Raw genomic sequence first — 12,454 nt, 5'->3', positions numbered from 1 at the left:
ATGCAGGTGTGAGTTGAAAAGCCACAAAGCCCTTTAAATCTAAAACGGCTCCACCTCCATGAACCGCCAGCTTAAAGATGTTATCATCTGAGTGTGCCGTGAATTCAGCTGGTCCACTGTATGGTAGTCCTCAACAACCATGACATAGCCTCTTATCTTTTATTCATGGTTTGGCTTTGTCGTGCAACGATACAATTGCTTAACTGATATCATGTCAGATGAGGAATTATGACCTGTTGGTGATACACTTTTTAATGTGTATGTGTGTCCATTTCTCAGAAGGAGCTGTTCGACAAGGAGAAAGGCCTGTCTGCAGAACTGCTCTTGGGCTGCAGGGTGGTGCTCAGGGAGAGGGCTGTGGTCCAGGGCCTCATGTCCAAGTGCCAGACCATCTCGGGCAAGATGGTGAAGGGAGTCACCCAGGTCATCGACAAGGGCATGGGCTCCGTGACCCAGCCCTCCATCCTCAACAGAAAGTAAGTGGACACAACGTTTTAGAAATATGTTATGTCGAACAAACATGCATCTCTGACAAGGAGTAATGGCATTTGCAATGTTCGACAACGTTTAGCTACTGAACATGGTCCTGATACATATAAGCAGATTGCATCTAATCTGCTATAGTCGTTTATATTCCGACTGGGGAAATAAAAGGGATTGATGGACTGCCCAATCGGCCCTGAATTAAGAACAAATCCTCACTGGTAACTAGCAGAAACACCCAAACGCTAACTGAATGCCATGGTAATCCATTTATCCATTTACCATGGCATAATGGATGTATTCTGAAAACGGTTATCCCTACATCTGATATGACTTATTGTCAAGAAATAATGAAGTTAGAAATCTTTTGACCCCATTAAACAAATATGTATCACATCATAGATGAATGTTATGCTACACGTCTGTCAGATACTGGATGTCTTGATTTTGTCTCTAAATGTGTTGTATTGTGATTGGTTTGTCTCTAAATGTATTGTGATTGGTTTGTCTCTAAATGTGTTGTATTGCGATTGGTTTGTCTCTAAATGTGTTGTATTGCGATTGGTTTGTCTCTAAATGTGTTGTATTGCGATTGGTTTGTCTCTAAATGTATTGCATTGTGATTGGTTGCCATGCAGGTTACAATTGAAACCCTACCAGCTGATTGGGCTGAAGTGGCTTCTCCTGCTGCACAAACACAAGCTGAGTGGAATCCTGGCTGATGAGATGGTGAGATGACTATCCAATTCAGATACAGGCTGTGTCCCAAATGCCACCCTATTCTCTAGATAGTGCACTACTTCAGGGCCCATAGGGAATAGGGTGCCATTTGGGACTTTGCCACATACTATTGTGTTCTTTAATTATATGGATTACCCCCTGTCTGTATTGTAGAACTGTTACCAAACGAAAACAGACAATGGCTGGTGTAAAATGTCCACAACGGCTCTAGATAATTGAGCTTTTGAGTAATGGTGTGTGGGTGGAGCAGCTGCACAGAGAGAACTAAAGGAATGGGTGGGATAGATTTTGTTATTTTAACATTCACAAGGAAAGCCTTTGTCTTTTTTGGTTTAAATACTGTTAGATTGCCAGTGTGTCTTGTTTGGTTTGAATACTGTTAGATTGCCAGTGTCTTGTTTGGTTTAAATACTGTTAGATTGCCAGTGTGTCTTGTTTGGTTTGAATACTGTTAGATTGCCAGTGTGTCTTGTTTGGTTTGAATACTGTTAGATTGCCAGTGTGATTCAAGTCCTGATATGAGACCTGGGGCTCCGTGATGCTGTTTTTAACTGATACTTGGTTTGAAGAGCAGATATTGATCTCGCTTTATTTTCTCGCTCGCTCTGTCTTTCTCTCTCTTTCTCTCTTTACTCTCTTGATTGTCTACATCGACAGGGTTTGGGAAAGACCATCCAGGCCATAGCCTTCCTGGCCAAACTGTACCAGGATGGCATCGAAGGCCCCCACCTCATCACTGTGCCCTCCTCCACCCTGGGTAAGGGCTCTGCTCATGTCATGCCACTCACTTTATAACCACTTATAGAAAACATCACATAAACAAAGGAGTATTGTTTGACCATTTCACTTAAAAATGACTGTGGCCCTTAATAATACAGTTGTCAGAAGTTTACATACACCTTAGCCAAATACATTTAAACTCAGTTTTTCACAATTCCTGACATTTAATCCTAGTAAACATTCCTTGTCTTAGGTCAGTTAGGATCACCACTTAATTTTAAGAATGTGAAATGTCAGAATAATAGCGTGATTTATTTAAGCTTTTATTTCTTTCATCACATTCTCAGTGGGTCAGATGTTTACATACACTCAATTAGTATTTGGTAGCTGTTATTAGTTTCTCTGGTGTCAAGTCATTCAGGATGCAAGAATATACTTAAACAGTTACAGTGGGGAAAAAAGTATTTAGTCAGCCACCAATTGTGCAAGTTCTCCCACTTAAAAAGATGAGAGAGGCCTGTAATTTTCATCATAGGTACACGTCAACTATGACAGACAAAATGAGGGGAAAAAATCCAGAAAATCACATTGTAGGATTTTTTATGAATTTATTTGCAAATTATGGTGGAAAATAAGTATTTGGTCAATAACAAAAGTTTCTCAATACTTTGTTATATACCCTTTGTTGGCAATGACACAGGTCAAACGTTTTCTGTAAGTTTTTCACACACTGTTGTTGGTATTTTGGCCCATTCCTCCATTCAGATCTCCTCTAGAGCAGTGATGTTTTGGGGCTGTCACTGGGCAACACAGACTTTCAACTCCCTCCAAAGATTTTCTATGGGGTTGAGATCTGGAGACTGGCTAGGCCACTCCAGGACCTTGAAATGCTTCTTACGAAGCCACTCCTTCGTTGCCCGGGCAGTGTGTTTGGGATCATTGTCATGCTGAAAGACCCAGCCACGTTTCATCTTCAATGCCCTTGCTGATGGAAGGAGGTTTTCACTCAAAATCTCACGATACATGGCCCCATTCATTCTTTCCTTTACACGGATCAGTCGTCCTGGTCCCTTTGCAGAAAAACAGCCCCAAAGCATGATGTTTCCACCCCCATGCTTCACAGTAGGTATGGTGTTCTTTGGATGCAACTCAGCATTCTTTGTCCTCCAAACACGACGAGTTGAGTTTTTACCAAAAAGTTATATTTTGGTTTCATCTGACCATATGACATTCTCCCAATCCTCTTCTGGATCATCCAAATGCACTCTAGCAAACTTCAGACGGGCCTGGACATGTACTGGCTTAAGCAGGGGGACACGTCTGAGTCCCTGGCGGCGTAGTGTGTTACTGATGGTAGGCTTTGTTACTTTGGTCCCAGCTCTCTGCAGGTCATTCACTAGGTCCCCCCGTGTGGTTCTGGGATTTTTGCTCACCGTTCTTGTGATCATTTTGACCCCACGGGGTGAGATCTTGCGTGGAGCCCCAGATCGAGGGAGATTATCAGTGGTCTTGTATGTCTTCCATTTCCTAATAATTGCTCCCACAGTTGATTTCTTCAAACCAAGCTGCTTACCTATTGCAGATTCAGTCTTCCCAGCCTGGTGCAGGTCTACAATTTTGTTTCTGGTGTCCTTTGACAGCTCTTTGGTCTTGGCCATAGTGGAGTTTGGAGTGTGACTGTTTGAGGTTGTGGACAGGTGTCTTTTATACTGATAACAAGTTCAAACAGGTGCCATTAATACAGGTAACGAGTGGAGGACAGAGGAGCCTCTTAAAGAAGAAGTTACAGGTCTGTGAGAGCCAGAAATCTTGCTTGTTTGTAGGTGACCAAAGACTTATTTTCCACCATAATTTGCAAATAAATTCATTAAAAATCCTACAATGTGATTTTCTGGATTTCTTTTTCTCAATTTGTCTGTCATAGTTGACGTGTACCTATGATGGAATTTACAGGCCTCTCATCTTTTTAAGTGGGAGAACTTGCACAATTGGTGGCTGACTAAATACTTTTTTTCCCCCACTGTATATCAAAACCTTTCTTATCCAAACTTATATCAAATTATCAAATCCATTTCTATAACTTATTATGCACCCCTCAGATTTAAATTACTTTCTGCTCTTTGTTCATAAGGTAGCCCATGTTGTCCCATTTTAATTACTTAACTTCGTTAGCTGACTTTTTCTCCTTATTAATTGTATTTCCAGGTCATCGTGTGCTCATTAAATCGCATGCTTTATACGCCTCTTTCATATAATCTAAATCCCATTTCGTGTTGCTTACGACGATATTGTCAATGATATATATTTTCGCTATCTGTAGTAACTTATCCCTTTTTAAAAACACCTTAAGGATACTCATTATCTGTCCATGCTGATACGTCACTGAGAAATGGTTCCCCATAGAAAAATCCTAATTTACTTAACATCCATTCGCACAATGTCTGATTTTCACTACCTTTAAAAGAGACTTGTTTTAAATGTGGATTTGTCTGTAATAATTTCGTCATTTCCTTTCTCTCTCTTCGAGGTAAATGAAGCTCTGATTTACTCTTAATGGTGACTGTTTTTCCAGATACCGGTCTACTAAGCTCGCCATCCATTACTTCTATTAGTTCATGCAATATTAGTAATCAAATACTTGAATCAAATCCCCAACTTGATCTTTATTAAAATGTTATTTGCCTATTTTGTCATTGGTGCCATGATTCAACATTATCGCTCTGAGCATTTCACAAATAAGTTATTCTCTCCTTACGAAGGTATTCAAACCTAATGATGATACAACACATCAGAATACTTATTTCATGATGATACAACAGAGGTCCTTAAAGAGATAGGTTAAGTCCTACACCCACTCCTGTATTCTCTTTTGTCTTAGTACTCATTACTCTTAACACACCCTGTTTCGAATCATAGCACCATGTTATTGTCTAATTTGATATTTCTCCTTCTACTTACATCCCTTATACATAACTCAACACCACTTATCGTCCCGCTTTAAAATATTGAATTTTAAATGTTCGTTACAGCTCAGCTTTACCACAGATAAGCAGAATTTGACATGATAAAAAAAAAAAAAATGAAAGTCTGCTTACCTGTTAGTTCGGCTGTAAACTGTATCTGTTTGTGACGCCAATCTGTTATGAGTTTCTCTGGTGTCAAGTAATTCAGGATGCAAGAATATACTTAAACAATTATATGGGGAGGTAATACAAAGTATTTAATAGATACGATACCGGGTTCGTCTAACAAAAGGTTTGTGCTTTGCCTCTTGTCATCCGAACACTGGACAAAATAAATATCTGTTTATATACTTAATGTTACACATTTCTTCAACAACATCTATCAATCATTCTAAGATAAACACCAGTAAGCTCCCTCGACATACTGGAATCGTTGGCATCCAGACTCTGTGGCACCAAGAGTCACCTATCTAATAGATTTAACCTTGTTCCCACAACACTATGAAAAGACACCATAACAGTAGCATTGCCTTTAAATTGTTTAACTTGGGTCAAACGTTTCGGGTAGCCTTCCACAAGCTTCCCACAATAAGTTGGATGAATTTTGGCCCATTCCTCCTGACAGAGCTGGTGTAACGGAGTCAGGTTTGTAGGCCTCCTTGCTTGCACACACTTTTTCATTTCTGCCCACAAATGTTCTATAGGATTGAGGTCAGGGCTTTGTGATGGCTACTCCAATACCTTGACTTTGTTGTCCTTAAGCCATTTTGCCACAACTTTGGAAGTATGCTTGGGGTCATTGTCCATTTGGGAGACCCATTTGCGTGACCAAGCTGTAACTTCCTGACTGATGTCTTGAGATGTTGCTTCAATATATCCACATAATTTTCCTTCCTTATGATGCCATCTATTTTGTGAAGTGCACCAGGCCCTCCTGCAGCAAAGCACCCCCACAGCATGATGCTGCCACCCCTGTGCTTCACGGTTGGGATGGTGTTCTTCGGCTTGCAAGCCTTCCCCTTTTTCCTCCAAACATAATGATGGTCATTATGGCCAAACAGTTCTATTTTTGTTTAATCAGACCAGAGGACATTTTTCCAAAAAGTACGATCTTTGTCCCCATGTGCAGTTGCAAACCGTAGTCTGGCTGTTTTATGGCGGTTTTGGAGCAGTGGCTTCTTCCTTGCTGAGCGGCCATTCAGGTTATGTCGATATAGGACTCGTTTTTCTGTGGATATAGATACTTTTGTACCTGTTTCCTTTGCTGTACTGGGATTGATTTGCAATTTTCGCACCAAAGTACGTTAATCTCTAGGAGACAGAACGCGTCTCCTTCCTGAGCGGTATGATGGCTGCGTGGTCCCATGGTGTTTATACTTGCGTACTATTGTTTGTACAGATGAACGTGGTACCTTCAGGCGTTTGGAAATTGCTCCCAAGGATGAACCAGACTTGTGGAGGTCTGCAATTATTTTTCTGAGGTCTTGGCTTTGATTTTCCCATGATGTCAAGCACTGCGTTTGAAGGGAGGCCTTGAAATACATCCACAGGTACACCTCCAATTGACTCAAATTATGTCAATTAGCATATCAGAAGCTTCTAAAGCCATGACATCATTTTCTGGAATTTTCCAAGCTGTTTAAAGGCACAGTCAACTTAGTGTATGTAAACTTCTGACCCACTGGAATTGTGATACAGTGAATTATAAGTGAAATAATCTGTCTGTAAACAATTGTTGGAAAAATTACTTGTGTCATGCACAAAGTAGATATCCTAACCGACTTGCCAAAACTATAGTTTGTTAACAAGAAATTTGTGGAGTGGTTGAAAAACGAGTTTTAATGACTCCATCCTAAGTGTATGTAAACTTCCGACTTCAACTGTATCTGTGTTTGGCATAATGTCAGGTTTTGTCAGTCAATTGTACAAAAATGTATTAAAGTGTCCTGAAATGTCTTCTATTTGCTATAGATAACTGGGTTCGGGAGCTAAAGCTGTGGTGCCCTAGTCTCAAGGTGTTAGTCTATTACGGTGAGGCGTTTTGATTGGTTGTTTTTATTTGTCAATAAAAATATATATATACATACAGTGAAGGAAAAAAGTATGTGATCCCCTGCTGATTTTGTATGTTTGCCCACTGACAAAGAAATGATCAGTCTATAATTTTAATGGTAGGTTTATTTGAACAGTGAGAGACAGAATAACAACAAAATAATTTCTATGGCGTAAACCCTGATGTGTTTTCAGGCTCTGTGGAGGACCGGCGGTATCTGCGACATGACATCCTTAATAATCAGGTGGACTTCAACGTCATCGTGTCCACGTGAGTAGTTGTGTACACACACACACACACACACACACACACACACACCATAGACATAGACTACTCTTCTTCTTATCTGTCCCATTATGGCGTCTGTGAGCGCACGGGCAGCGCCAATGAGGCCATCTCCATTTTTAAGTAGTACATTTTCTTCTTCTACTACTTCTATGAGTTGGTAAACAAACTGAAAGGGTGCACACTGCCACCTGGAGGGTGTTGTCTGAACAGGTAGAAAGCCAAGGTTGGCGATTTACTGCCACATGCGGTTATGGAATGTTTGCTCACGAGTATAATTCATTGGCTGATTCCTCCTGATGACCTGGATGGAATTATGTGATCCTTCCTTAACCCATAGGAAATCCCACCCAGGTGACTACTTAAAAATGGTCAAAGTACTTAAATGCTTTAAACGGCTTTTGGGCACTAGAGTTGTCTATGCCAGACGCGCCATGTTGTCAGATAGGTTTCAGTCTGTCAGTGAAACCACAATAACACCTAGTGCAGGGTTCCCCAACTGGCGGCCTGCGTTTTCATTTTATTTTATTTATGATTTTTATTGTTCGACATAATACTGTAAAAACACCAGGAAATCAGCTCTAAGTGACTTTTATTTTGGAAATATATTCCCACACATGGGCTTTTTTTGCGATCAATTTGCAGTCTAGAAAGGATTTGTAATCATGTTCCGGCCGCCTGAGCATCGGCTGAATCTAGTTGATGACCCTGCTCTAGTGGAAGGGAAGAGCATTGCATCCTCTGGAGCTGTCTGTAGGCGTGAGCTTCCTACAGCTGTTTCCCTTAGGTACAGAACTAGGATCAGCATCCCCTCCCCTCCCCTAATCCTAACCTTAACCATTTAGTGGGGAAACTGACCCCAGATCAGCGTCTAGGGCCAACTTCACCCTACACCCTTAAAGCTGTGCAGGGGTGTTTTTAATGGCCTAGGTGTCTGACTGAACCAGAAAAACACTTTGTTATGCATGCCTAAATGAATGTTATTAATGAGCATTACACGCTGTTGCTGTGTCCCAAGTGACCCTATTCCCTATATAGTGCACTTATTTTGACCAGATCCCTATAGCCCCTGGTCCAAAGTAGTGCACTATAAAGGGAATAGGGTGCCATTTGGGATGGATCCAGTGTACGAGTCCACCATGGTACGTCTTCTCCAATCTTGTTAGCTGACATTAAGCCTCCAGACACGATGAGTCAATTCGATCGATACCAGGAATGCATTGGAACTTAATGGCCCTGGCATCTTGACTTTGCTCAGCATTCCTGTGGGTGCTAGGGGTGTGAATGTTTAAACGTTAACGTTAAGATAAAATCGCTAACTGAAAAACGTTTTGTTTTTTTCTGCACAAAATGTAAATCATAAAATAACCACTAACAGGTCCCCATCATCATCATCATCATCATCATCATAAAGGAAAACATTTAAATTAAACAAATGCCTAACGCAACAATGCTGTACCATTAATAGGAGGAGATATCCATCGTCCAAATTATTTGCCACAGATATAAAGTGCTCAGCATGCCATCGTTATTAACAGCTGGGAAAATGTCAAGGCAAGTGACAGCTGCGAAGTCCTGTATGGCAATACTTTGAGATGTTAAATGAGATGGTGGTGAAATGCTAACTTTGCGAGGTGGAATTGAGGTACAGTAATGGTAGTACAGGTGCAATGCCTGACCATCTGAAAGGGATGCAGCTTGAGACCCAAACGGTTGCTGGCAGCAGCGCAGGCCTCCAACAACAGACATTACACAGCTTCACACCAAAGCCTGCTGTAGAACTTCATAGCCCCCCTAGCAGTCATAAGCAATAGTGTGCGCTTGCATGCCTGTAGCCCTTCCACTTTGATGGAGGCCTACATACGGAATGAAAGTTCAACTGTAAATGCTCATGTCTGGGTGTCATTCCTCTCCGCACAGATACAACTTGGCCATCGGCAACGACAGCGACCGCAGTCTCTTCCGCAAGCTCAAACTGAAGTACGCCGTGTTTGACGAGGGCCACATGCTGAAGAACATGAACTCCCGCCGCTACCGCCACCTCATGGCCGTCAACGTTAGTGCACCCAATACCGCCTGTCTCTGACTGACACTGTCTGACTGTCTTTCTAAATATCTCTCTCCCTTACTCCTTGTCTCTCTGTGTGTCCCCAAGGCTGAGCACCAGTTCCTTCTAACTCCCTGTGTCCCTCTCCCTCCCTGACTCCATGTGTCCCTCTCCCTCCCTGACTCCATCCCGGACTAGCTGTCTCTCTGTGTCCCCAGGCTGAGCCCCGGTTGGTCCTGACTCCGTGTCCCTCTCCGTCCCTGCGTCCCTCTGACTACCTGTCTCTCTGTGTGTCCCCAGGCTGAGCACCGGTTGCTACTGACCGGCACCCCTCTGCAGAACAACCTGCTGGAGCTGATGTCGCTGCTAAACTTCATCATGCCCTCCATGTTCTCCAGCAGCACCACACAGATAGCCAAGATGTTCTCCATGGTGAGGTCAGGTTTAGGGTTGAAATATTTTTTGTAACTTTCCCCAAATTACCATGATTGGAATATTTTAAGACTGTCGGAAGATTCCCGGAATCTGGAGGGAATAAGCAGGAACTCTAGAATCCTCCAACCACGATTTCTAGACAACCTGGGAATTTGGGGACTTACTGAAATTTTGCAACTCTAGTCAGGCTGGCAGAAGCTTGGATAGAGTGGATGGGAGTGGAACTGGGGAAGGAGATCAAAACTGGGTTTTAAAAACCTGCGTTTCCACCAAACGTTCATGTACAACACTCAGACCAGGGCCCGTATTCGCAAAGCGTCTCAGAGTAGGAGTGCCGATCTAGGACCAGTTTTGCCTTTTAAATCGTAACAACTAAGACCAGTAGACCTGACCGTAGGTCAGCACTCCTACTCAAAGACACTATTATCATGCCAAGACCAAAACCCGCCAACTTCAGCTTTTTACCTCCTTTTCTTTATATTTTAAAGATATATATTGCCGGTAACAAAGTCTGTACTTTTATTTCCGCCAACCGAGGTAGTCATGATTGCGGTATTATGTTGAAAAGTCCCACCAATGCCTCTGTATAAAACGTCTCCTTTCATCTTATCGGCTTTGGCCCGCATTAAATCATGAACATTCTTATCTGACATCAAACTCTTCAATCACAATGCTTTTACTCTCTCCATTAAAATGTATGTAGGTCGGTTCTTAAGCTGTTCATGCTTATTGTCACAGTAATGCTTTGCCATTTAACCTGGGGGAATGCATACAACCATTTGTTTTCTTCTCGACTTTGACAGATAAATATTTAAAGGCCCTTTTTATATTTAGCTAATAAATTATAGGTAATATGCATACATTTCAAAGTTAGCCTACTTGCGTCTTCGGCCAAAATATCTGGTGGGGTCTTTGAAAAGAGAGAGCGCGCGATGGTGTGATCACATTGGCTGGTGATGATACATTTACCTCAATATTATTAGGCCTAATATTTATCCAAAGAATAATGCGCAATTACGCAAGCCGCTGCGCTAGTCCTCTTCTCCTGGAGTCACAAAATATATAGGCTACAATATCTTGTTGGACATTTATGTTGAGCATGTTTTGCTACGATTAGTCCTATTTAGATAACTGTCTGCTTCTACTATAAAAAAAAACAGTTGGCTAGGACGTTTGCTAGCAAGCTATCAATGTGCATGATACTGTATCTAACAAAGTGGAGTGAGGGTAGGAAAGAGATGAGGCGTGGATAATAAAACAAACGTTCAGAGGTTCATCCTGGTCGGATTATAGTTTTTACATGATTGGAAACAGCAGATTGAAAGGATTCTAAAGCACCTACAAATTGTCAGAAATATAACTTTTTGTGTCATATGACAGCGGTTCCACAGGTTCCCGTGACACTCAAGTTGATGGGAAAAATTATATTGTTCTATTCCATTAAATACTTACTATACAATGTGTGTGTGTGTGGACAGTGATCAGGGCAGGGGTACGTAAGTGTTATTTTGTTAATTAAACAGACAAGACACAATCTATTGATGTAATTTGGTGCAGGCATGTTCCCTCTAGACCAGGGTTTCCATTGGTGCAGACATGTTTCCTCTAGACCAGGGTTTCCATTGGTGCAGACATGTTTCCTCTAGACCAGGGTTTCCATTGGTGCAGACATGTTTCCTCTAGACCAGGGTGTCCATTGGTGCAGACATGTTTCCTCTAGACCAGGGTTTCCATTGGTGCAGACATGTTCCCTCTAGACCAGGGTTTCCATTGGTGCAGACATGTTTCCTCTAGACCAGGGTTTCCATTGGTGCAGACATGTTTCCTCTAGACCAGGGATTCCATTGGTGCAGACATGTTTCCTCTAGACCAGGGTTTCCATTGGTGCAGACATGTTTCCTCTAGACCAGGGTTTCCATTGGTGCAGACATGTTTCCTCTAGACCAGGGATTCCATTGGTGCAGACATGTTCCCTCTAGACCAGGGTTTCCATTGGTGCAGACATGTTTCCTCTAGACCAGGGTTTCCATTGGTGCAGACATGTTTCCTCTAGACCAGGGTGTCCATTGGTGCAGACATGTTCCCTCTAGACCAGGGTGTCCATTGGTGCAGACATGTTTCCTCTAGACCAGGGTTTCCATTGGTGCAGACATGTTTCCTCTAGACCAGGGATTCCATTGGTGCAGACATGTTTCCTCTAGACCAGGGTTTCCATTGGTGCAGACATGTTTCCTCTAGACCAGGGTTTCCATTGGTGCAGACATGTTTCCTCTAGACCAGGGTTTCCATTGGTGCAGACATGTTTCCTCTAGACCAGGGTTTCCATTGGTGCAGACATGTTTCCTCTAGACCAGGGTTTCCATTGGTGCAGACATGTTTCCTCTAGACCAGGGTTTCCATTGGTGCAGACATGTTTCCTCTAGACCAGGGTGTCCATTGGTGCAGACATGTTTCCTCTAGACCAGGGTTTCCATTGGTGCAGGCATGTTTCCTCTAGACCAGGGTTTCCATTGGTGCAGACATGTTTCCTCTAGACCAGGGTTTCCATTGGTGCAGACATGTTTCCTCTAGACCAGGGTTTCCATTGGTGCAGGCATGTTTCCTCTAGACCAGGGTGTCCATTGGTGCAGACATGTTTCCTCTAGACCAGGGTGTCCAAAACTCGGTCCTTAGTCTAAGACCTGCCTTAACAAATTCATAATGGGTTTCTTTGTGATGGTGTATATT

The 12,454-nt window shown here is 42.4% G+C and overlaps 1 protein-coding gene across 1 annotated transcript in view; it reads left to right on the top strand.

Moving 5' to 3' along the window:
- Positions 1-12,454, top strand: part of LOC311141341 (SWI/SNF-related matrix-associated actin-dependent regulator of chromatin subfamily A containing DEAD/H box 1A-like) — a 33,096-nt gene that overhangs the window by 15,454 nt on the left and 5,188 nt on the right. The window contains exons 9-15 of the mRNA XM_084176637.1: positions 280-476; positions 1,122-1,212; positions 1,882-1,981; positions 6,879-6,938; positions 7,155-7,230; positions 9,166-9,301; positions 9,593-9,724. Of these exons, the coding sequence (XP_084032763.1) occupies positions 280-476; positions 1,122-1,212; positions 1,882-1,981; positions 6,879-6,938; positions 7,155-7,230; positions 9,166-9,301; positions 9,593-9,724 (792 nt within the window). The remainder of the gene's footprint in view (positions 1-279; positions 477-1,121; positions 1,213-1,881; positions 1,982-6,878; positions 6,939-7,154; positions 7,231-9,165; positions 9,302-9,592; positions 9,725-12,454) is intronic.

This window comes from Coregonus lavaretus (genome assembly GCF_964263955.1).
Source record: "Coregonus lavaretus genome assembly, chromosome: 14".
Taxonomy (NCBI): domain Eukaryota; kingdom Metazoa; phylum Chordata; class Actinopteri; order Salmoniformes; family Salmonidae; genus Coregonus; species Coregonus lavaretus.
Note: the sequence above shows the minus strand (reverse complement) of the source record. Positions and strands in the feature narration are given on the sequence as shown.